The sequence below is a fragment of the Trachymyrmex cornetzi genome, unplaced genomic scaffold (assembly GCF_001594075.2).
Source record: "Trachymyrmex cornetzi isolate Tcor2-1 unplaced genomic scaffold, Tcor1.1 scaffold412, whole genome shotgun sequence".
NCBI lineage: Eukaryota > Metazoa > Arthropoda > Insecta > Hymenoptera > Formicidae > Trachymyrmex > Trachymyrmex cornetzi.
Genome location: NW_017298876.1, coordinates 1,171,841 through 1,197,294, shown reverse-complemented (window position 1 = coordinate 1,197,294; position 25,454 = coordinate 1,171,841). Strand labels below are relative to the sequence as shown.

General features: G+C 33.1%; 1 protein-coding gene across 1 annotated transcript in view; it reads right to left on the bottom strand.

Annotated features, from left to right (window-relative positions):
* The window catches only part of sei (potassium voltage-gated channel seizure), a 151,575-nt gene that overhangs the window by 102,763 nt on the left and 23,358 nt on the right, over positions 1–25,454 (bottom strand). The window contains exon 2 of the mRNA XM_018512493.1: positions 24,818–25,048. Within this exon, the coding sequence (XP_018367995.1) occupies positions 24,818–25,048 (231 nt within the window). The remainder of the gene's footprint in view (positions 1–24,817; positions 25,049–25,454) is intronic.

Genomic DNA, 25,454 nt, shown 5'->3' with positions numbered 1-25,454 from the left:
ATATGATTTTTGTTAAATTTGATTTTGGCATCAAAATTCTAAATTTCAAAAAAGTAATCTGATTATCGCAAAATTCCGTTTTAGGTTTTTTATATTGCTGAGTTTAAATGTAATCTGAAAATATCGAATTTCGAAAGGATAGTAACTTTAAAAAAAAAATTTAGTGATATAAAACTTATAATCAAAGTTCAAAAGTCAATTTGGAAATCAGTTTAACTAACTGTTTTACGTAGCACTGACGAGTTTTAAATGAAACAAAATTGGAAACTTGATATCATATATTAAATTTGTTAGAGGAGGATAAAAGCCAATTTGCAGGATGTACGTGCAAGAGTGTATTAAACAATTTCTTTAAATATATACATATAGCAAACATTTCAACCTTATATTACGTCATTTTCAATGCTTATATAAAATTCAAATTGTATAACGGTGCTGGTACGTTCTCAATATAGAAATTGATAATCGATTAATTGACACAATTGTCCAATTACTAATATTGATCCAATTAAAATTTGAAGAAAAATACAACTTATCTTGTGTTTGCTTCTCTTATTGATGAGTTAAATTATATGTTATTTTTTAAAGTCCTACAGCGTATTCTTTCAAATCTAGAGTATAACAAATTTTCAAAGAGGTTGATGTTATTAAGTAATAGAACATTGATATTATATATATACTCCGGAAGGTTAAATAAATTAATTCTTGATACATATTCTCCCAACATAAACCGACGTATAAGCATCTTAGACTAGTCGTTTGAAGTACTGGAGTGTTATACATGTAAGTACCATCTGCACTCGAGAAACTCAAGTTTCTGATGGCACGAATGGCACGTCAAAATCATCGCGTCGATGGCACTTTGATGCGTGTCAAGGACTATCGTGGTGCGACCGTAAAATTCGGAAATATTGAGCAGTGAATCAAGAAGTACAAAACGCTGGAGAAATTCATGCCGGGGCACGTACAAAGCACCGTAACCCATTCGTGGGACGCGCGACCGTGCAACGCAATAAATATTCCAGATTGACGTTTACTGGATGTCTCTTAGACACCGATGCGCAAACTCGCGCATTGGCAATATTTCATTCGCAAATAGGCGGTTGGGAAGACAAAAGAGACGATGGTAATATTACGAAACTTGCCGTAAAAGTCTCTGGATCGTGCCCAAATAGTTGTCTCGTCCTAGCTGCGCTAATATCCTCGTAAAGCCTAGATTGTTGCTGCAGTGACATAAAAGTGTTAAGTGCCCGATATAAGCCCGTCGTAACAACTTTGTTACATCAGATCGCGTTAAAGTAGATGTAATGTGGAGCTTATCGCGGCCTGTTGCAAGTACTGCTCGTGGTAGTAAAAAATATGAAAAAAAAAATTGTATATTTTATCTTTGACATTAGCTACGAAGAATATAAACACGCGATGCCAACTTCCGATAAGTGTCAACTTGATTTTCTGCCGCGTAATTAAATGAAAAAATTATTATCAAGATTGGAATTTTATTATTTTTCCATCTTCTGGCAACGTTTCCAAGAGACAGGTTCACCTTGGCTAATTATAAAAGTCAACGCAGTCGTGACAATCAGAGAATCAGACAAATAAGTTATTAGAAAAGTGTAAGTTTCCGCGCTAGGAGTTTAACTTCAATTAGAGAAGTCTGCAGCCTTTCTCTCTCTCTCTCTCGTGCAAGAGGAAAATAATTTCACGCATAAAGTGATGAAAAGATTTATTCGCAGTAGTTGGCGAAAATAATTAGTGATGATGTTTACGTGTCAGGGCATCTTGGACGGGATTTAGAAGACATCGACGAAAGAAAAGTGTCCCGTGTGAAAATTCATCCGGCCAAAAATCGAGCCAAGATTGCCATCTGGATATTCCATAACGAACATTATTCTGGAGTGCAGCGTCAACATCTCTGATAAGATCCATATGTCCTATTGAATTACACAAGACGTCGGTTTGACTTTGTGGTACTACAATAGAACGCATATTCCTCGCCATGATCAAACGAACGTTTCTCGCATTCTCAATCGATGTCACGGCCAAGGCTGATGCGCCAACATATTTTTACTCTCTACATACCGTTATATATTTTATCTTGCGCAACGTGAGGAGAACCAAGATTACTTTTGAACTTTCGCAGAATTACGACACCTTAGAATTGTGTAATGCATTCTTAATAGAACACAATACAGGGTGACAAGAAAGTTTAGCCACAAAGTTTGAGCCAAGTTAATCAAATCATTAGTTAACAAGCTGTCGTTTTTTGTAGTCATTTAAATTAAATATGTTAAAAAAAATAAATTCTGGAGTGTTAGTTACATTTTATTAAATACCAAAACGCACCTTGCACCAAAAGATTTTTATTTACCGAAATAAAGATCGCTCTATTGAATGGTTGAGAGAATTTATTCGTAGAAAGATGTGAGCCATCGTTGATGCGTTCCCGAACTTCTTAAAGCTTGTACCAAAGTCGAAGATAGCTATTTTGAATGTTAATTATTATTTTTGGTAATAAAATATAACTAAAATTTCAGAATTTTTTTCATAAATATATTTTATATAATATCTACTAATGATTTAATAAACATAAAACTTTTTTGTGGACAAACTTTTTGTCACCCTGTAATTTTCTGCAAGGATACATTTTCTCGTATTATTTCCAGACTTCTATAATTCGATTCGGAGAGATCTCTCTAACTAAAGCTGCGTTCCGTTATTCATTGCGAGTACTGAAAATCTATACGTAACGTCAACTATATAGAGTTTCAGTATTCGCAGTGAATAACGGAACACAGTCTAAATTATAAGATATTCCAGACAAGCTCCATTTCCTCGCAAGCCTCAATCGTATGCCGTTAATTTCGCAGTTCGCGTATTGTTAATGCTCGAAGTGGCTAATATGTGTGGTTTTTTAAGCAACGTCTGTACAATAAGGTGTCTTATCGATCAGTATTTCTTTTCATTGTCGATTTCTTCTGTTTCAGCGTAGAATCACGCACACCACGATCGGTCATGCATAGTTGGTTCTTTAAAGTCCGACTGAAGTGAATTTCTGAATACGTGCGACTCGTAGATTCCGAGGTAGATTCCAAGCACGAAGCAAGAAGCACGTGTCACACCGATATATTCTCTAGGGATAACGATTTTATATCCTTAGAAAAGAAAATGTATTCACACGAAATTTACAAATAAATTACAAAATTGGATTGAACTATTTCCCTTCTTTTCTTCATGACATTCTCTCTATAATTTAATGTTGAAATAAAGTTTCTGCTTTCTTTATTTTATATAATGTGTACAATCATTTAATTGTAAATAATTAAATATTAATTTTGATCTAAATTGAATTATCTTTTTATTTCGCGCACGAACTGTTCCTTGCTTTTTAATAATTATTTGTAGATTTTATATTTTATTTAAAAAAGAGACAAAGACTATGCGCGTTCGATTAAAACGCCTCAGAGCCAATCAATAAAGGATTGCACTTGTTGGTTTGTAATTTGTTATTTCGTATTTGTTAACGTAGAAATAATAAAGATCCGACGTTCGGCAACGTTTCAATATACACTTTTTCTATTTCGTCCACAGACAATATTAAAAAAAAAAAGAGATTTTATCTTCACGCAAACACGATTGGGGAACTTGGATGATTTTCAATTTTTGTGAAAAAGGGGAGATATCGGATTTACATCGTTATCTCACTAAAAGCGGATTTAATTAACGCTCTTTTGCTTTAAATTTAGTTTTGGATGTTGCGTCTCGCAAATTTTTGTTGCTTTAAAGTTTAGATCACTCATGTGCACGAAAAGAATGAATGCTGAATTATCAAAAGAAGCTTATATAGATACAGGTCTGAAAATCATTTCGTTATACATCAAGATAATTACATAGAACGCTTACACGTTGATGACATACTGCAAAAAGTTATAAAATTTTAGTAAGAGTTCAAGTGTTTCATGTATAAATTATTTTGATGATTTAAACAAAATTATTTTTAAAACATCTATTTAAGCTAAATTTTTAGATATTTTAGCAAATCCGTTCTTTCTATATGAGGATTGTTACGTTTTTCTAATTAGAAGAAAATGCGAGACCAGAATAAGAGTTGATGTGCTGGAAAGTACAAAGTTTTTCAGCCGGATGGTGCCACTGGAGAGATTAAACGATATCACTAGAAATGGCATTTCCTATTTCGGCGCGTCTGATAAGACCAGAGACGGACGTTTTATCTGCGCGTTAGTTCCGGTCCGAATGGTCACTCGGCGAGCATTAAAGATCCAAAATTGCGAAAGGAGGAAAAAAGAAGAAAAAGAACGCTGTAAGCACAGCGGAGATACTGCAGCAGTTCATTTTATGGAGACGGTATTTTAAAAACACGCGCGCTCGTAAAACCGGCAGTAAAGGCGGCCGTTTCGTTGCGGGCGCGAGAGAGCCTCCCCTACGTGGAGTAAATTTTTGTAAAACAAAGTACACGAATTTTTTTTGTACATGACAGCAAGCTGCTAATCCAGAACATCGTAGAATTTCACGCCCCCCAGAGAATCTATTGAAATTTATCTAAAACTGGAACAAATTCCACCACGTAAAAGAAACATGATAAGAGAAAATTCGCTACTGACTTGAATATCTTTATACATATAAATTGTAAAAATAATAATACTAAATAAAATTATGGAGATATATATATATGGTCAATATTGAATAAAATATAATTATGTTTACGAAAGTTGTGCATACATCGTAAAAACACAATAAAAATTTTTTTGTGTTAAAAACAATTCTTGTTAAAAAATTTAACATAATTTGATTATACTAATTTGTGTTAAATTGATATTTAACATTTCTTAGTGTTAAAATAATGTATTTTATAAGTAAACACAAATAAAAATAGTATAGTTTTAAAACAAACAGTAAGATAAATGAATACAAGACAAATGTACATGTCAATTCAATACATTGTGAATTCTAATTTTACTAAAGAGATATGTTTCCAAATGCTGTCAATGTTACATTTCTCGTGTTAATTTTTATATAATGTCTATGTTACTTTCTAACATATTTAACTTGTATTAAATTAACAAAAAAATTTGGATAGATCGTTTAGTATATGTGAAATATGTTAAATTTAACAAAAATTTTAAAACTGTAAGTTTGGTATGTAAGATTTCGTATTATAGTATTAAGACTAGACGCATTCCACTCTCTAAATTTCTTAGAGTAAAAGCTTACTCCAAAAGAGTTAAAATACTGCCACTATTGAAAAAGAGTGAAAAATTTGTATTTTTAAATAAGAGTAGCAGATTTTTACTCTTTTTTTTTTTTGAGTGAGATTTATTCCAAAGGAAAAAAATTTACTCCTTTTTTGGATCGACTCTTATTCCAAAAAAAAAAGTGAAAATCTGCGATTCTTATTCAAGAGTGCAACTTTTTCATTTTTTTTTCAATAGTGGCAGTATTTTAACTCTTTTGGAGTGAGATTTCATTTTAAGAAATTTATAGAGTATAGATGTAACTGTGCATTCTCTTAAACATGAAATATACATTATCGGTCACTATTGTAAATTCGATGGGATTAATATACGGCATGACATAATTCCCGGAGCGATCGTAAAAGCCATCCGTAGCAAATTGCCATTGACAGATTAATGCGTGTTCCGGCGCAACTTCTCGTATCGAAACGTGAGCGGAAATTGCGAATAGGTGTACAATAATCGTTTGTAAAATAAAGAATAAATTACAAAGTTCGTTACGTATCGATTCTCTCTTAATTATTTATGAAAAGTTTTCACAGCTTTCGATCTTGAGAAAAAGAAAATACGTTTCTATATTTTACAGAATTTTCTTCCTTCATATCACTCTCTTATTTTAAAAGTGATATAAGAATGACAAAAAATGTAATTTTGGAGATATTAAGTATGGAAAGAATGATTTTGCTGAAGTATTTAAAAATTAGGCAAATACAGATAAAAATAATTTTGTTGGACTTTAAATTATTACTTTCAAAGAAATAAAGCAATATATATATAATTGTAACATATTTATTTATATTAACAAATCTATTTATACTGTAAAAATTACTAACGTATTTATCGTATATTGTCGGACCTTGAAAAATTCTCAACTTCTCTATACATATAATGTATAAAGTTTTAGCGGAAATCTCGAATCAATATAAATGCGCCTAAGAGATGCGAGAGGAGCAGTGGACAACGAAACCCAAGAGAACAAAGACGCGGACATAGCGTAGATTTTTAGAAAATTTTCGCCAAGAGATACGCGAGGCAATCCACGAAGAGAGACCGAAGAAAAGAAATTTCTCGCTGCTGGATAGAAATGTCGAGGGCTTAATTTCCAAGGCCGCGTGCGTCCTAAGAATGGTGAACATCGAAGAACAATCGCTTTATTTCGCTCGAGTGATCATATCTCGTTAAATCCTTGTGGTACAACTTTCAAGCCGGTAAAAAGAAGCACTCGTCGTGGAATCGCCGGTAACTGTTAAGCAAGAGAATTTAGAAAATATGGAGAAAAGAGCTGAGGTGAGATGATGCGCTATCGGGGGTTAACGTACTCACGACCTATTCAATATCGTTGACGAAGAAGGGGATAAAGTGATATCGAATGGCGAAGAAATAAAGAGGATTCCGTCCTCAGGACTCGTTCCTCGAAAATCCGTTAATCCACCCGATAAAACATCGTCGCCCATCGATCGGTAAGAAGGATCGATGGTTGGCTGCGAAATAATTTTCAAACTTTCGCTCGTTGAACCTGTTGGAAAGGAAAGAATTGCGTCTTTAATTTTCAAAGTTGTCACCAATCGAAATTATACGAGAAACCACAGATACGACATTCTACTCGAGCAGGAAAGGACACGAGAGATGGATTTGATTATTATTAAAAGAGATGTGAATTGATTTTGCAAAGCAACAACTGCTGTTGAGAGATTATTTCGAGGCCGTTCTTTCTTCTTCTCACGGCAAGGAAATTCCGGATTGATTTATGGAAGCGTCACGCGTTCGTGTTTCGCACTGTTTGAAATAGCTGAACACAGTGATGGTAGCGGAACGTCGAGCGCGGCGAAGAAGAAGTACTAGCTCAAAGAAGCAAAGGACAAATATCTCGCGTAGCGTCGAGCTGTCGTGATGCGCATCGATTTATTTCCGTGAACGCCGGCTAATTCACGTGGCCGCACCGCCGGTAATTTACAGCACACTCTAGAGAAGCCACATGCTTTTCGGCTAATATTAGAGTGACGGTACGCGTGCGCACGACTGTAACAGTTTCGCGATGTCCACGGGGCCTCGTGCAGAAAGAGAAGAGTCCAATAGTTTGCGCCTATTTCGAGAGCTCCTCGTGTAGACAGTAATAAACTCCCGTTGATACTTATGTACACTGTTTTCATTGGTATTCTTGTGGCATTGTCGTTTTACGATGCCGAATATCTGTAATAAAGAAGACTTATTCTCTCTCAACTTGATTCAGCTATAAGGGGTATTCGTTTCATAGAATATATACTTTTGTCTTTTGTCGATCAAAAAGTTGAATGCAACCTCCTTGAGAGAATAGAGTGCTATTACAGTAACTATAACTATATCTATGATAAAATAGATAATTGTGGCTATAGGAACTCCATTTTTATAGTTATTACTGCTATGAAAAAGAATATATAATTATTATTACTAACGTTATAGCAGTAATAAGTATAAATATGGAACTCCTGACTGTAATTACTTTCGTAATTATAGTCATAAATACACATTTTTATCTCAGTGTATAGCCACACGTAGTTATTCTCTTGTATTATGTTTAGTGTAATAAAAGATAGAAAAAGGCGAACAAAATGTCATTTAATCATCCAATTTTCAAATTTTGATAATCAATTGTATATTAATTACTATATATCAACTTTGTTAAAAATAAATGTATTATGTATAAACAAATGGTATATAATATTTCGTGTGCTATTCTGTAGAGGAGGTCGGAACAGTTATACAGTTTTTGAGTAACTGATTCTTTTTAGCAAAAAATGGATGTAAGAGAGAGTTTAAAATATTATGTACTTTATAATATATTATACTTCAGATATTAAAAAAAATATTAATCTTTTGAATACATCATCGTATAAATAAGTTATTTAATTTTAAATAAAATTACGAAAATGTGACAATTAGCTACGTATACTTAGGGTTGATTATCGCTTTCCAAATTGACAGTTACATATTTTTATGGAAGATGTACAAAAAATCTAGTTTTTATTTTCATTAATGTCAATTTTATATTTTAGGAAATGATAGTAATTATAATAATGACACAAATAAAATAGTTATTTTAATTATAAAATATGTAATTTGATTTTATACTATAGCTTCCATAAAAAATAAAAAAAATTTAAAAACTAGATATATAAAATGTTTTATATATCTATATAAAACATTTAACAAATATTTTCTAAACTATACCATTTTCTATGATTACAGGGAAATCATGATTGAAATATCAATAATTTATCAAATAATAAAATAGGAAATAAGAAAAAATTTTCTCACCAATTTCATTTTCTTTAAAGTTGTAAATAATATACACAGTATTTGAGTTGCAAAGCCTTTTACAACAAATTGATATTATATCGACAATCTATACTAAAAAAAAGAGATTTTTCTACCAACCAGCTTCGGTCTCACTTACAATCTTTAAAACTTTCTACATCACATTCCATTTATTTTAGAAGCAGTAATTAATTCAAAATTTGTCCTTTTCATTTGCAATAATAACAAATAACATCTTAAACATATTTTAGAAGAGAAAAAGGACAATGCAGCACCGAATGCTCTGAATTAACTACCTACCTAGAAAACAGCTATTGAGCGAAAACAAGGAAATATACAGGCCGTGACAAAGGAGTACGCGGAGAGACGGATATTTATGGTTATCAGTGAGCGCGTAAAATAGCAAGCCTGCGGAACAATAGTCCTGGCTGACATCCAAATGTATCTCCGGCGTTCCCGGCCGATCCCGATGGCGTGGTGTAGGAAGAAACAGCCGGAATTTGATAATACGCAGCGAGGCAAAGATAGCGAAATGAGTTTCTAAATTTGCGACGAAGCAAAACCGACCGCGTCCGCTATAAATAAGCATCCCCGAGCCCCTCTCTATCGGGACGCTACGGTGCTCCAAAAATAAATCCGAGTCCACGCTTAATCCGCAAGAGTAATTTACACATGGCCCTTCCTGATTCAACCTCGGGCTCACACGCTGACCTTGCGAACGCCGAAATCACCATACAGGTAATCACTGATCTATCGATCCTTCCTTAATCGTTTGCTAACTTGATAACGATATATTCTATCAATCTTTCACCAACGTTCCATTTTAATTTATCCAATAATCGATTAAATTGCTATAGATTTTAAGAAGCTCTGTTGCATTTTAAATTAATTACAAATAAGCACAAAAATATCTTTCCCTTGGCAATTTATAAATAACAGAATAAACTTTTTATAATTAACGTTTTAATTTGTTATATACATATATGTATACACACACACACACACACACACACATACACACACACACATATATATACGTAACGTTATATTGCGTTATGAATGACAAGCAACTTTTCCTATCGAATGAGCAAGAAGAAAGACTTCAGCCGGTAGCTACCACGCCATGTCTCATGACAGCTGTGCTGGTTGGTGGCCAGTCCAGTCAGGTCATGATACCGCAGTACAAGCGAGTGGTTAATAGGTTAACACAGCTATCTCCAATTGGTCGATGACGCTGTTGCCACCGTGACGTCACGGAGAGTGCAATGCCCTTGTGACGTGGCATCGTGCGGTGCAGGCCAAGCGGTGCACAGAAATAACGCGTGGTCTCTTTCCCTCTTTCTCGATTCTACCCCTTCTGGCATGTCTCTCCTGGTTTACATTACCTCCCTCCTCCCCTATCCACTCCCCTTTTTATTCACTGTCTCCTTCTCGTTCTAGCTTTCACTCTCTTCGTTTCAAACTGTGCTTTCGCGTGAGCTCGAGTACATTTGCCAGAAATGGCCGCGTGACCAGCAATCCTACCAAGATCATTGTACGGGATAGATGAAGTTCGGTATTCGGTAGACACGCACGCACGCGCGCACTCTCTCTCTCTCTCTCTCTCGTTAACCGATCCTAATTACACGCTGGAAACTCTCGCGCATTTCGCTGGAAAGATATTTCCGTCTACCTGCAACCAGGATTAGAACTTAGGCGCTCTAATCATATCCTAGGAATGTAACAATTTTGGAGCTTTAGTCTTAGAGATCGGATATAATGCGAATGTTGAGTGTGATTCTGTTTGACCTGCATTTACGCCAAAAAGTTCATATAAAGTGTATTGGTGTAACAGAACAGCATCGTAAGCGATAGAATGCGGTCATTGATTTTGATGTATTTACGATAGATAAGTCCAGATACATGTTAAAAGCCGAGCAATTTCTCTATTATATATGCATATTCATACGTTTGAGAACATATTTTTATAGGTATATATTTACTTCTATTGCAAATTTTGTCATTTCCGACGTCTCATAATGGTAACAATGCGAACAAAGGTAAAATCCATTTGCAAGTAAATAAGGAGCGATATTCGATCGTTTGTTTGCTGTATAAAATTATTAATGCCGCAGTCGTTCTCTTGAGGATCGAGTTAAAGTTAAACTCCATCTACTAGACAAATATCGCATTAAACTTCTCTTGTTGACGAACCAATTCTTGCGAGATAGAAATACATTTCACCGTCCAGGTTCTCTATTACCTTTGATTACCTTTGATCTTATGGAGAGTTAAGGGCATGTTCAACAATATGCGTCGCAAACATACGCAACGCTGTCGCGACAGTCAATCAAAATTGTCAATGAGTACTATTGACGCTTCTGATTAACTATCGCGACTTGCGATTGACTTGCGACGCAACGTAAAATGTCTTTCAGTTCTGTCAACAGTATTGTCAGTTACATGGGAAGAACGGTTTTACTGAAGTATCTAAAAAGTAAAAATTTAACTAGAAACAGATCTAAACATTTTTTTTTAATTTGATGGGCGGAGACTTGTAATTTTTTGGCATGTGGAGTGTGGAGTACTTCGGATGTTTCTCGGAGAAGAAGACTGTGTACTACATGAACTACATCTGATAGGAATGCGCTGATTACTAAAAAAAACAGATCTCTTTTATCTATGTTGAATCTGTCAAAGTCGAAGAGCCCGGATTAAGACTGTATTATAGAACTGTTTGAAATGGATTCCAATCGGAATTGTTTCTTTTTTCGTAGAAAATACAATAGAAATCTAGGAAAAGGAATAATTAAATAATTTCGATTGGAATGCATTCCGAATAATTTCATGATAATCAGATATTGGATCTATTTTTTGTTTCCTTATTAGAAGCCTATCTTATAATTAGTATTCCTTCCTTTTTACATACAGTACATTCTGACAAACCGGTACACTACCACAAACACACGGTCTCTCAGGACTTTTAGAAGAAACTCAGGAAAAAACACACGTGCTAGTGCTCTGCACTCTTCGCTGGTAGTGCCACTTTAGGGGAAGAGAGAACATTATGTAATATAAATACGCGAACAGCGCGGTAAAGAAAAGAATATCATCAGATAAATGGATGGTCATAGCCTGTAGCGTAAGGTACGCTACTCTTTACTTATTTCTATCCATATTTCTTAAAATTTGCACAAATTTGAATTTTTTGTTTCTCAAATTTGTTTCTAGCATGTAGCATTTCTACATGCCAGATATTTAACCTGTGGAATTTGCATATACTTCATACAGAAGTCTCCGCTTACGCAGTATTATCAAAATAATTACGTAGGACGATCAAGTTAGGTTGCTGCAAAACTTTTTGCAGCATATATTGATTGAGTTTTCTACGTATTTATTTTGGTTCAACAAAATTATTTTCAGATTTGTACCCCTATGTATAGATACTTAGATACTTCAGCAAAATTGTTCTTTTCGTGCACTTTTGGGAGTAATTTGAAAATAACAATGCTATTGGCAGAACTAATTTCGCTGGTGTCTTTGGAGGCGCGCCTGTATGTTCTCTTTTCACTCGCATGAAAGGTAGGCGTCTCACCACCTCAGAAATAATGTCTTTATGACGATTGTCGGTGCGAACAAGCTTCTTCTCAGACACGAATTAGCAACGAGAAACAGTAATTTTCCGCTTATGAAAGAGGTGGTGGAGTTAGAACACGATAGTGGAATTAAATGACATATTTCGGGATTGACGAAGGTGACACAGTAGGAAACAGAAGTTCGATTTTCCCGGCTAGCTTTAGCAGCTGCTCGTGAAATATTCAAACATTATTGGATGCGCGATTCCCGGTCGGATAATGTTACAAGTTGGATAAAATATTAAATGAGGCTTTTAATATTTTGAATTATGCGCTTCATATAAATCCAATCGATTATTAATATACGAGATGAATATATAAAAAATATACGAGAGATTTTACGCACACACACACACACACACCATACCAATTTATTTCGCATATGAATGAGGGAAGTTTTTTGCGATAGTTTTGAATATAATATATTGTACTTTCTCAAAGAATATCACATCCAGCAGCAATAATAAGGTCATTTTCATTTTCATTTTAAGCGTAGTTTTAATAAAAATGTTTTGAACCATTTTCGTCATACATCATAAAAAAGTATGTAACATTACATAAATAGTGTGTAAAAATTACACAATTTATAGTGGAAATATATATATAAAATTGTGGATCTTTATATATAAATTAGTATTTTAATTATGCAAATATATCTTCATAGTAGACGGATATTTACAATAACAATAGCATATTTTGTAATTTTTTGTGGAAATGCATAAATTTTTTGTAATATTATATAACAAAGTGGTAATATCATACATATTACTTTTGCTTTTTATATTCGTATCGATACATGGCTAGTACATTGATAAAAATGTGGCTTAAAAAAATTCGGTAAATTAATATGCAAATATTTTTATAAACTTCAATTATAAATTTACTTTTGCAAATTGTTCAATCAAAGGAGAATAATTTTATTTATAAGTTTAATATGACTTTACATGTGTGTGCAACTATGCATTAATAATATATCCCAATATTTGTACCCACTACAATCGATTTAATTTTACATGAATATTTTTACAATGTAGCTGAAAGCTCTTAGAGAGATTTTAAATTTATTAGCATTCCTTTATATGGATGGCAAAATATATTTCTTATGCGCCGTCGAATTGATTCGAACTAAAGAGAAACGTGCGTCGAATTTTTCAGGCAGTCGATTCAGAATTAAAGAGGATATAAAAAAAACGGGATTTGGAGGCTTTCCTTCATTCCTTTAAAAAAAGTTTATGGAATGATGTTCAAATTCTGTCAACTAGGGAATTGTACAGATCTCGTCAAAGTTCGCTTCCTAGAAAGCTCTTGTCAGAAAGATTCTGTAAATCACAAGAACGACGTGGAAACATGAATTTAAAAAAAAATTTTATTCTAACGCGTATATTCTTGAGAATATCCGCGAATGATAAGGTCTAAGAAGCTGGGGCTTTCTGCTGAGGTCGAGGCACGATATTTTCGAGATGATCGATGCAGAATATTAATTATGCGTTTCTTTAAACGTTAAAAATATATGTTAAAGAGAAGTAGCCTTGACCTTCTCACCAAATATACTGATGTATAAATACAGAACATCGGCGGACGCTGAGAAAAACTAGAATGTCAGGAAATCAAATAGAATTAGAATCGGCTTACGAAATCGATGAGAGAGAATGTAAATGGTTTATTTTGACTATTCCCCATGCGATATTGTACGCGTTTTATTGTCTACTATAATCACACTTAAATTGTTGCGAAGGAATTACGTGGTTTAAATAATCTGATTTGATCGAGAAGGAACACAGAGATCAAATAACAAAATTATCGACTTTTCTGAGTCGTTAGAATTTGCTAAGCAGAATTGCGTAAAAAAAGATAATTTTATATTCATAGGGTAATAGTCGACACGGGGAACGTGAGGGAAAATGATATTCTAGGATATGGACAGGGAGATGTAATTATAAGAATAAATAAATTAATCCTACAATTTCGCGGGATTCACTTCTTGTTCCTCTTCCAGAGTCACAACTCATCTCTCGCCCTTATTCGCGCCAATTCCTAGCGGAATTCAGAGAAGCCTCGCATGGACAGGTCGAAAATCGATTTCGTGAGAATGGTGGAATCTCTATAGCGGTCCGAGGACGAACGAGTCTCTTGTTGAGAACGCGATCCAACTTATGGCTCTTTCTCTCTCTCTCTCTCTCTCTCTCTCTCTCTCTCTCTGTTTAATGGCATGATATAAAAGATTCACAAGTGGATCCTGTGCTATTCGCATCGCGTCGTTCTCTCGAGACGTAGAAATTGTGGTTGCGCGACGTACGTGAAAATTCAACAGGTAATATTCGTATATTCTGTGAAAGAATCTTTATCGATCGCGTACAATGATGAGTGGCCCAATTATAAGAAGTACATTTGCTTTAAACACGAACGATTTAATTTCTCTAATCATGAACTTACAGTCTTTTCTGCATGATTACATGATAGCTTTCATTGCAAAATGCATATTACTCATTTGTTACAACAATTAAAAAATTGTCATTTCGGAACTACTTATATTATAGAAAAGGACGGAAACATAAAAAAAAAAGAAAAAGATACTTTGTAATTATATAGAATAAGGAATCTCCCTTTGAAGACCTTGACCGTATAAACATATGTTATCAAGGTCATGACCCTGAGTGACCTCCGATGGTTCCGATAAATTTTAGCCGTCGCTTATTATTCATTAAAATATTATTAACAAAAAAAGTTTAAGAAATAACATCACGTTTCTGCTATACAATATTAATAAATAGTCTACATCTCCCCCTGTTTAGGAACATACAACTTTTCACGCGAAGCGAGATCTATTCCACCTCCCACCCCCTCCCTGCCTAGAAAATCATACGCTTCTAAGCAGGGAAGAGGTGAGGTTGACCTTACTTCACGTGAAAAGTCATGTGCCTTTAGGCGGAGAGGGATGTGGGGTGGATCTCATTTCGTTTGAAGTCGTTACAAAAACTATGAATTCTGCTTCAAAAACAAATTCTCCTCTTTAAAAACAAATATTATACAAAAAAAATGTTTTGAAAGAAAATTTTTATTTTTAAAACAGAATTTTGTTTTAAATAGTGAAAAAAGATGTTATTTCTTAAAGTTATTTTGTTAATAACTTCTAAAATCTGTTGGAGATTACTCACAATCAGTCATAACCTTGACAACATATGTAAGGTCAAGGTAATCGGGAGGGGGGTCTCCTATTCTATATAATTACATACTTTAATATAAAAGATAGCTTCATTCCTCTACAATTAATTAAGATGCTTGAAATAAATAAGGCCCACCCAATTTATTTGATCTTTTTTCAGTTCTATTTATATAGGGATATTAAAACAAACTTAAAATTAGTAAGAATAAAATCGTTATGTTACTCACTCATAAAAATAAAATACAGGTATATCTTTTTTTATAAAATATTTCTAAAATGAAAAAAAAAATTTTAATTCTAACATTGGGCCTTATTATATGCATGAGGCCTAAATAAAAAATTAATTAAAAATAACAAAAAACTAAACATTTATATCTGTCAAAATTATTTTTAAAATAATTATTGATCGTAAAAAGGAAATTTCATTAATACTTACTCTACCTTTAAACATCACAATTATCTTTAATTTATTTTGTAATTAAATTTTTAATCTTTGGAAATTTCTAGCAATTTAAAGGTCCTTTTAGATTCTTAAAAATTAACAGCGTTGTAAACCGTTATTTTTTGGCGCAGCTTTAGGCTTCACACATAACAAACAAATATCAGTAGCCATAACAATATTATATAAATGAATTTATTTATATAATATTGTTACTTTATTTAATAAGGTTGATTGTTTTTACAAAAACATATTTATTAAAAAACTATTTATTTGTTATTTTTCCATAGCCAGGAAGTTGAATAATATTATAATGTATTATACAATAATAAATTATAAAATAATCTGTATTTGGTAAATTTTTTTTTTCAGCGAATTGTTATAAAAATGCTCATATATACACTTCACCATAAGTTTTTGTTGCATTAAACAAATGTGTTGCTACCGATTTTAATATTTTAGCCCCTTTTTATCTATTTGCTATGACACAGCTTTTAAGCAGATACTTTAAGCGTAAAGCGCGTTTTTAAATGTAATAAATTTAAAAGTGGCCTTTTATTTAGTGCTAAACCTCAGATGCCTTACGTCAAATTTACACATTTCAAAAGTAATATTTAAAAATTTTAATAATTTAAAACGTTCAAATTCATTTTTTGGAAAACTTTTTCTTTTAATTATATGATTGTTGTAGCAAATAAGCGACACATCAATGATTTTAGATGCAATAGTAAAATCAGCAATAGCTCAGACAACAATACACAGCAACAATAAATACAAAAAAACGGAGTGTTAAAATTTTACAGTTTGCATTACAGATAGCATACAGTACGTGATGAGTGAATATTATCCAACGGTGACGTTGATGCCGAAAACTGTGCGCGAAACAATATTTATTCACCAGACAAGTTAAATAACAGCATCTGCAAATTGCGTATTTACGCGATCAATAACGTCGGCGCCGTTCGGCGTTAAACCGTAGTTTTCCGAAATGATGACGAAATTTACAACGTAAGAAATGTGACTCTTCAATCATTTACAAAATTTCGAATTATGAGAAAGAATTAAAACTATTACGCACACGGTAAAAATGTACTGTAAAAAGCATTTTGTATTCGTTAAAACTGTTAAAATTTTTTGTTTAATTTTTAACATATCCAAGTGTTAATTTAACATAATATGATTATGCTTTATAGGCTTTCACGGGTATTATCTTCAAAGATACTAAAATGTTTGCGGTTATCGTCGTGTTTTCATCCATTGCTAATGCCAATAGCAATGGCATTAGCAATCGATAAAAACACGGCGATTACCCGCAAACCCTCTGGTATAATGTTATTTGAATATTTTGTTTTAAATTGAGATTTAACATTTCCTATGGTTACTAAATATTTTAACATAATTTATAACTAAGTGAATAAATAACATAAAAATAATGTAATTCTACAATGTAAATTTTAAGATAAATGAATAAAAATACATATTTTAATTTACATACATATTATAAATGTTAATTTTAATGAAGAAAAATGCTTTCACAATTTGTTTCTAAAAAAAGTATCAAAGTAATATATTTTTTATTAAATTTATATAATGTTCGATTACATTCTAACATATTTAAATATTTCGTGGTAAATTAACACAAATTTTCCGATTGTGTACTGGAATAAAATTTCACACTAATTATATATTAAATATCGTTATTGTCATATATGATAAACAGAATAATCAGATTTTCTTTCAAAGTTGCATATTAATTTAATTTCTCAATAAAACTTTATAATACCGCTTTTAATAATTCATTAACAATTGAGTACGTTAAATTTACCATGTTCAGACACTGTTTTTTTAGCATTCTGAAAACTAGGAGTTATGTACGAAGCATTAGCGAACGAAAAGTTGCATAAATTAATCGATTATTTATATATTACATTGTGTACCACAATGTCAATTAGAACGATTTCTTCATCATTATAATTTACGTCTTACGTAACTCAGTGCATTTCATTGTTTCAATAACTATAAAATTCATAACTATAGAACTCGGTCGCCGCAATCCATCATTCGGTGTATCATTGCAGCGTTCGGCTACCGCTTTGTTTCTAGCATCGAATCCACCATTTTATTAGCGAACGAAACTATACACGAATTTTCTCTCGATGCACTGAAAGGCCGTAAGTTTGATCAACAAAATCGCTAGCGCGCCAAAAGCTCGTTCGCCATCCGCGCCGCGACGAAGATCCCCTTCTCTCGCGATGAAACGCACACGCAAAAACACGGCTCGCTGGCCTCGCTGCCACCGCGGAGACTGCAAGCTCGCATCTCAGGCGTTGCCGTGTTTGCTGGCCGGCGTGTATTCCCCGGCGAGCTTACGGCGAAGCTTTTGAAATTGTGCCGTGAGTATGCGGCTTCGGTCCGACAAGAGCCGATCGACCGGCCATGGCGCGAACGCCAGTCGCCAGGTCGTTGTCCTGTGACGCCACGAAGAGAAGACTTTGTGGACCGTACCGAGCTTGCAGCCATCGCTACTGCTGATGGTATATAGTGGGAGAAGAGGAGAACAGATGGGAGCGGTGGGTGTCATGACGTCACACGTGGTAGACGCTACCGGTGGTCCAAATACACGTGGAAGGGGTGAGTTCGTGTGCTGTTCCGTGATGTCATTGACTAAACGACGTCGCGTATGTGTGAGAGAGAGAGAGAGAGAGAGAACGGACACATGTGAAAAGGGATACAACGGAAGGAGAGGTGTTTTAGAAACGAGAGGAGAGGTTGGAATACGAGCACGGAGCTATTCTTGGACACCTCAAAACACTGTCCTCGCGGCCACGTTGCGTAACTACGTGGGAGAGCTTTTCTGAAGGAGGCGTTCGCGAAATGGCCATCGCAAAAGAGGAGAGGCAAACATAAGAGAGCGAGCGGAGAGAGAGATTAACATTCCTGTAAACTACGCTGCGTAAAAATGTTATGTTGAAATTCGATTCACATTTTATTTAAATGAATTCAAATTTCTCTGTTCCTTTTTACAGTATTAATTTTGTTGTAATTATATATATTAAAAAATTTTATATATAATTACATACATAATATGTGTAGGAGTTACACAATTTATAGCGGAATTATATATAAAACTGTATTTTTACAAAAATTATTACTTTTATCTCTAATTCTATAAATATATATTTATAGTAGAGAAACATTACAATGAATACATGTAATGATTATATATTTTATTGTTTCTATATAATGCGATATTGGATAATATATCGATAATATATCACACATATTATATATTTGCATTTTTATATATCGATCACATAACTTGAGAAAAATTGTACGTAATTCTTTGGTAAATTATTACGTAACTATTTCTATATATAAACTTGACTTTAATTGTAAAGGGTATAACAGGATAAGGAGATAATTTCAGGCCACAGGGGACAAAATTAACACTGATGAAAGAATATTTTGTGCAAAGTTTCATCTCAAAAGAGCCACACCGTTTCGAGATATCGAACAAAATGTGATTTTTCATTAGTATTTTTTTTCTCTGTTGAAAAATCAGATATGATGTATAAGACGTATAAGAAAACCCGGGGACAGTATAAGTAATATAAGTATATAAGACCAGTCTCTGTATTTTGTAACTCGTTATGCAGTTTTTAAAATCTTTTTCGTAATGATATACTTGACCAGTTGTATTGATTTCATATTTATTTTTGATAGTTAATTCTTGAATAAATATGAAGTCTTTTTTTTATGTACTTGGCGTATCTTTTTTACCTTTGCGAGGTATTTTTTATAGGATCCACTATAATTGTCATTTTACATGTCTTTTTTTTTACAGTGTAGGCTAAATTATAGGAACAATAAATCTTTTTAGTTAATTTGAAATCAATTCTTTCGGAAAAAAAATTTCGAAATATACGAACAGTTTTTGTATTGTAAACGAGTAAGATCTACGCAAGTATGATACCTATTACGAAACATGATATGTAAGATTAGATTGATAAGTATAATTTTAAAAAATCATAAACCGATTCTAAAATCGATATTGTCTGTTCGTAAGTTCTCTTGTTAATCAATTTGTCGAGAATGTCTCTTCATCTTTGACAAACTCGCTCCATTAAACGCGAAAGAGTTAACGTTAATTAATAAGCGTTATCATATTTGTGACAGGATAATTGATATACGCTCATACACACACATATATTCTCTCTCTCTCTCTCTCTCTCTCTCTCTCTCATCTATCTGCAATTTTCACAGCCCAAGTCCATTAATCGTCCTTTCAATTTAGATTATAATTTTTCCCCTGAGTTTTGCAGCGTTATTATGTGATATGTAAAAGCATGTCGGCCAACAACTATCAATTATATTTTCGTCATAGATTTGTTACAATGGCAATTTATCTGCTCGCGTACTATGACGTTTTATATTATTTTTTCTCAAATTTAACAATAGTTATTAGAAGTGGCCCAATAACATAAAATATAAATGGGAAAGAGCATACAGCCACACACGTAAGAAGTTTTTTGCCAAAGTCATACATTTCAAATTAAAAATGTAAACGTTCTGTCTCTTGGCCATTATCAGTACAATAAACGAATGCGAGATGTTAAATAGTTAAATAATAGAACGCCAATTAAACTTTTGTGTCATTTAGCGTACAAAACTTATTAATATTTTAATTTATCACAGTCTTAAATTACTTTGCTTTCAAAATTGCATACAGATTTCTTTTCCAAAACCTTATATTTTCTAACTGTCAACTGATATATTTAAAAGTTATATTGTTAAAAATTTCGCGTAATTAATAAATGGCAGCTGTATCTGATGCATGTCGCAATCGTAGTTTGAAACTTAGCAGTCCAGTGATTAATTTTCCATGTTAGTAAGTGTACCAACGTAGATAGAGCCTCGTGCAAGGCCGCGCGTTAGATGCTCCCGTTGCGTTAATTCTCACGAAGACACGCGCTTCCTATGTTTCATAAATCGATTCTCACCGACAAGCCAAATGCGAAACAAATGGTCGATGCAACAAGCAACAGAATCAAAGAATGGAAGAATCTTAACCCTAGATATACACACTGGAATTCCAGAAACCTCAGTGCAATTTGCTAAATCGAGATTTTTTCGTGTTTCTAAAAAACTTTTCTTTTTCTTTAAACCTATATATCTCGAAGCTACTTAATTCTATTGACTTTTACACCTTATAGACTTGTTTCTTAATCAATTCTCCATCGACTGAAGAAAAAAATTAATTGAAACATGTCCATTTTTACGGAAGTTATGGTAACAAATATGGATGGGGTCCCAGGGACCCTAGTATTATGTATCAAGGGTAAAAAAAAAGAGTGTGTATAGTTAGGGTTAAGAAGAAAAAATAATAAGAAAACGAACCCAACTCGTTTTATTTACGATGTAATATGGAAAACAATGTAATAAAAAATATCGAACATAACGTACATTGAAAGAAATAGGACGGGGAGAGGGGGGGAGAGAGAGAGAGAGAGAGAGAGAGAGAGAGAGAGAGAGAGACATATGATTTCTAACTTCGATCGTAATTTGTACTTGATTTCCGTATCAAAGAGGACTGACATCCAGAGTCGTGAAACGTTCAATTAACTTTGTTAGGAAGTATTTCAATTGTTTGCGAATTATATCTTATCGCCAGGGTGCATTCCAAGCATGAAGCGTATGATGCATCATTTGTCTTTGTTGTTCAACAAATAATAAAGAAGGATAAAATGATACATCATTGCGCTTCATGCGTAATTCGGAACGCACTCATACATACCTACATATATTGGAGATATAAATATAGATATTTTACTTGTATTTGATTTATTCTTGGAACTATAAAACTATTTTTATAACTTTAAGTTATCCGTGATTGGAAAATTGTCTACGTCGACGCATCAGCCTACTTTATTGGTTCCTAAGAGACTATCGTGTGCTTTTCTTTGTCTTGCAAAGTGGCCATCAACGTGATGCGCGGCGCTCCGAGAAGAGCATGAGTTTGTTATTTCAACAAAGGGTGGAATCACTGTGGCGCCCGCACGTAACTATCCATGAATCTTCTGTGCTAACATTCGCGGTGTTTTGCCACGGAAAGTAGCTGTGGGTTTTCTTAGTAGCCCCTCGTGCTTTTCGCTTCATTGATACTCTTACCTAGGGAGATTTAATTAAACCACTTAATTAATGCGTCTCGCAACAGAACAAAGTATCCGTATCTATCTTATGCACGAGAGAAGCGCGGAAAAGTAGATGAACTTTTTGTTTTGTTACAGCATCAACACGATGCTGAAGAGGGCGAAAGAAAATGAAAACAGAATGAGAATATATTCACGTAAGTTACGCTGCTGTATAGCAGCTGTTAACTCGAATAACAGCAGCGATTACGCGCCTCGTTAGCTCATTGTTGACGGATTACATGCATACCTAATCGTATTATCCATATAATATGATGGCTGCATTTACTATCTATCGCATGTATTTTTTTTACAACGAAAAATGATTAGTGTTATTTTCATTTGTCGACTAAAATGTATATTTATTATTTTTTTTTATGAAAGAAAACGTTACTTGCGAAATCCGGAAAGTTAAACTAACTATTAAATCTACATGAAGCCACCCAAGTGGGAGGTTCTGCACTATGACTATGATAAATTATACAGTGGTGACTATTGATTTCACCGCGGCTAAGGTCAGACGCTACGGCAAAATTGAGTACGAGAAGTAACCACTGGTCAGCGAACAAATTCAATCTTTTTGCTCCAAATAGCGGGGCTCTTGTTATACCGATTTCACTTTCCAAAAAATCTCGACATTAATTTACGCTGAAGGAATAAATCTCCAGATAAATACATTGATTAGATGTAATCAAAGAATTATCATAAAATTAATCTGTCCAAAACTATAACATACCCCATCATATCGTTTGGATCAATATAATTACAAAGCTATAAAAAATAAAAAATTTTAACAAAAAAAAGATATTACATTGACAGACAAAGTCATTAAATATTAGAGAGAAAGTTTTGAAATAAAATATTAGTAAGAAAATAAATTTTGGAGCAAAGACCCGAAGAGCAGAGTTAAAAGAAATCTAGTATTTTGAGAAATGCGCATAAAGATGTATATCGAATATGAAATAAAAAATATATTTTATCGAAATTCGACAACGCGTTTAATTTAGTCTTATCTCGATTCCCGTATAAATCTTGAATATCTATTTTTTTAGAAGAAGAATTCAGGACGGAAGATGGTGGGATGAAAGATGCCTACTAAATTTGCGACTTTCTTGCTAGCGACCGATAAATCTTTACGTGCGACAACGCGTTATATTGATTTATTTCCGCCGGCAATAACCGTAAAGTAGCGTAACACTTCGTGCAGATGTTTATCTCGGCTGTTACGACGGAAATGGCAAGACGTTCTCGCAATGTTATTCGGTAGACGAGAAAAATGTTTTCCTGCGTTATTAAAAGTTTTCTTAAAATGATAACAAATTGAGAATATTAGTAGTTTCGTTTCACAGAAACGATTTCGTTTTACTATGAAACTAAGTTTTAGTTTGAAATTACGCCTTGCTTCTCGTCCGTCTTTTTCTACATATATATGTGTAGACACTTGCAAGGACAAGACTACTTTGAACTTATCATAGTACGGATTACACGTATCTAAACCGTAGACTGACAACTGAAAAGTTGATAATGCCCCAAGTGTATGTTTGCGTAACTACGTATCTTATGTTATATAATAGGTTGTTGTATATATATATATTTATATATAATATGTATTATATTTATTTATATTTAAATATACATATATGTATACGTATGTACATAAACAGGATATATCTAGATTTGACAGTATATTTTATGGCTGAAATAAGAAAAAAATGTTATGTAAGCATAGTTTTTAAATGCTTTAATAAAAGTTATAACGAATATATGAAATATGTAAAAAACGATTTTATCTAAGTTTGCATTTCAAATTGTTGTCCGTCCATGTCAATACAAGTTTGATGTAATTTTGAATTTAGAATTTTTTTGCAAGGACAGAGAAAATTTTTATAGGAAGGTGTTCTTCCTATTCTAGCAAAAAAAAATTAGAAATTCAAAATTATATCGATATCAAACTTGTATTGACATAGATGAATGACAATTTGAAATGCAAACTTGGACAGAATGATTTTTTATACATTTTATATTTTTGATATAACTTTTTAATAAAGCATTTAAAGATTTATGTTTATATATAACATATTTTTGAAACAATAATACGGCGATTAAAATAAGGCGAATGAAAACGTTTTTTCTTGTTTCAACTCATAAAATATATAGTCAAAATTTGTACGGAAAATCAGAGAACATGTATATAAATCCTGTGTATAGATCATTATGTTAATAATAATTTGTTTAGTTTATCCTTTATCATACAATATATAACAAAACATACATAGATATACGATATACACTATCGCTCAAAAGTTTGGAGCATCTACAAATTTTGGAAAGAAGGCTTAATGAACTTTATTCACTGACGTTGTAAATATATAAAAATATATGAAAGTAAATATATAAAATAGTGTAGATTCAAAAAACTGAAAATTGATATTTTTAATAAAATAACAGTATCTGTAAAGAATCATGCTTTTAAAAACTATAGAATATCCTAAACTTTCTCTCTAAATCTAAATCAGTTTATACTCTCTCTCTCTCTCTCTGAAATATTTAAAAAATTTAACTAAATACACATCCGAAAATAATTTTGTCCAATCATCAAAACAATTACATAGAAATCTCACGCATGATGAAAAATATTGCAAAAGATTTAAACATTCCAGCAATCAGATTGAGCGTCCTACATAATTATTTTGATGGTCTAACAAAATTATTTTCAGACTTGTATGTAACTAAATTTTTAGATACTTCAGTAAAACCGTCCTTTTCGTGTATCGTTTTGACATGCCGTCGTATATTTGGCATACGTCGTGAACTGTCGCTGTATTAAAAAATCTGTAATTATTGTCGAAAAATCAACAAATAATACTCACCGTCCTTTCTGTAGTAAAGAATCTCGAAGTGCTTTTCGACGCCAGCAGCAAGGGCGTCTCGTAGGGCTGCAACCGCGTGCGGTGATGTCATTGGTCCATGGAGGAAGTCGCAGACTGCTGGTCGCTGCATCACCTCGGCCCTTGAGAAGCCCGTCAGCCGACAGAATCCGTCCGAGCAATAGATAATGTGGCATAGTCCTTGCTGAGCATTCGCTACTAAAAAGCTTCGATCTGCAACAAATGCCAGATATACCTTAATATGACTAATTTCTTTGCGAAATATATACCTTTTCCTGTTTGAAACCGTCATTAAAACGATTTTATGAATTAAAATTTTGGATGTTTTATATAATTCAAAATATTTTAAGTTAATGAAATGCTGTTTAAATTAACAAAAAGTATGTCCAACTTATTTCCTAGATTACTCTCTTTCATATTTCATCAATATTTATGTTTTATCATACCTTTATGTATTCTTATAACTTAAACCCTTGATTATGAACTATAAATAAGTAAAATATGCAAATTTATATTGCATTACATTATTTAATTGTTTGTGACATCTTTTCCCATAGGAGGTGGCATCTTACTTGTATATATGTATAGGGGGAAGATGCCACTTTTTGCAGGGTGACAT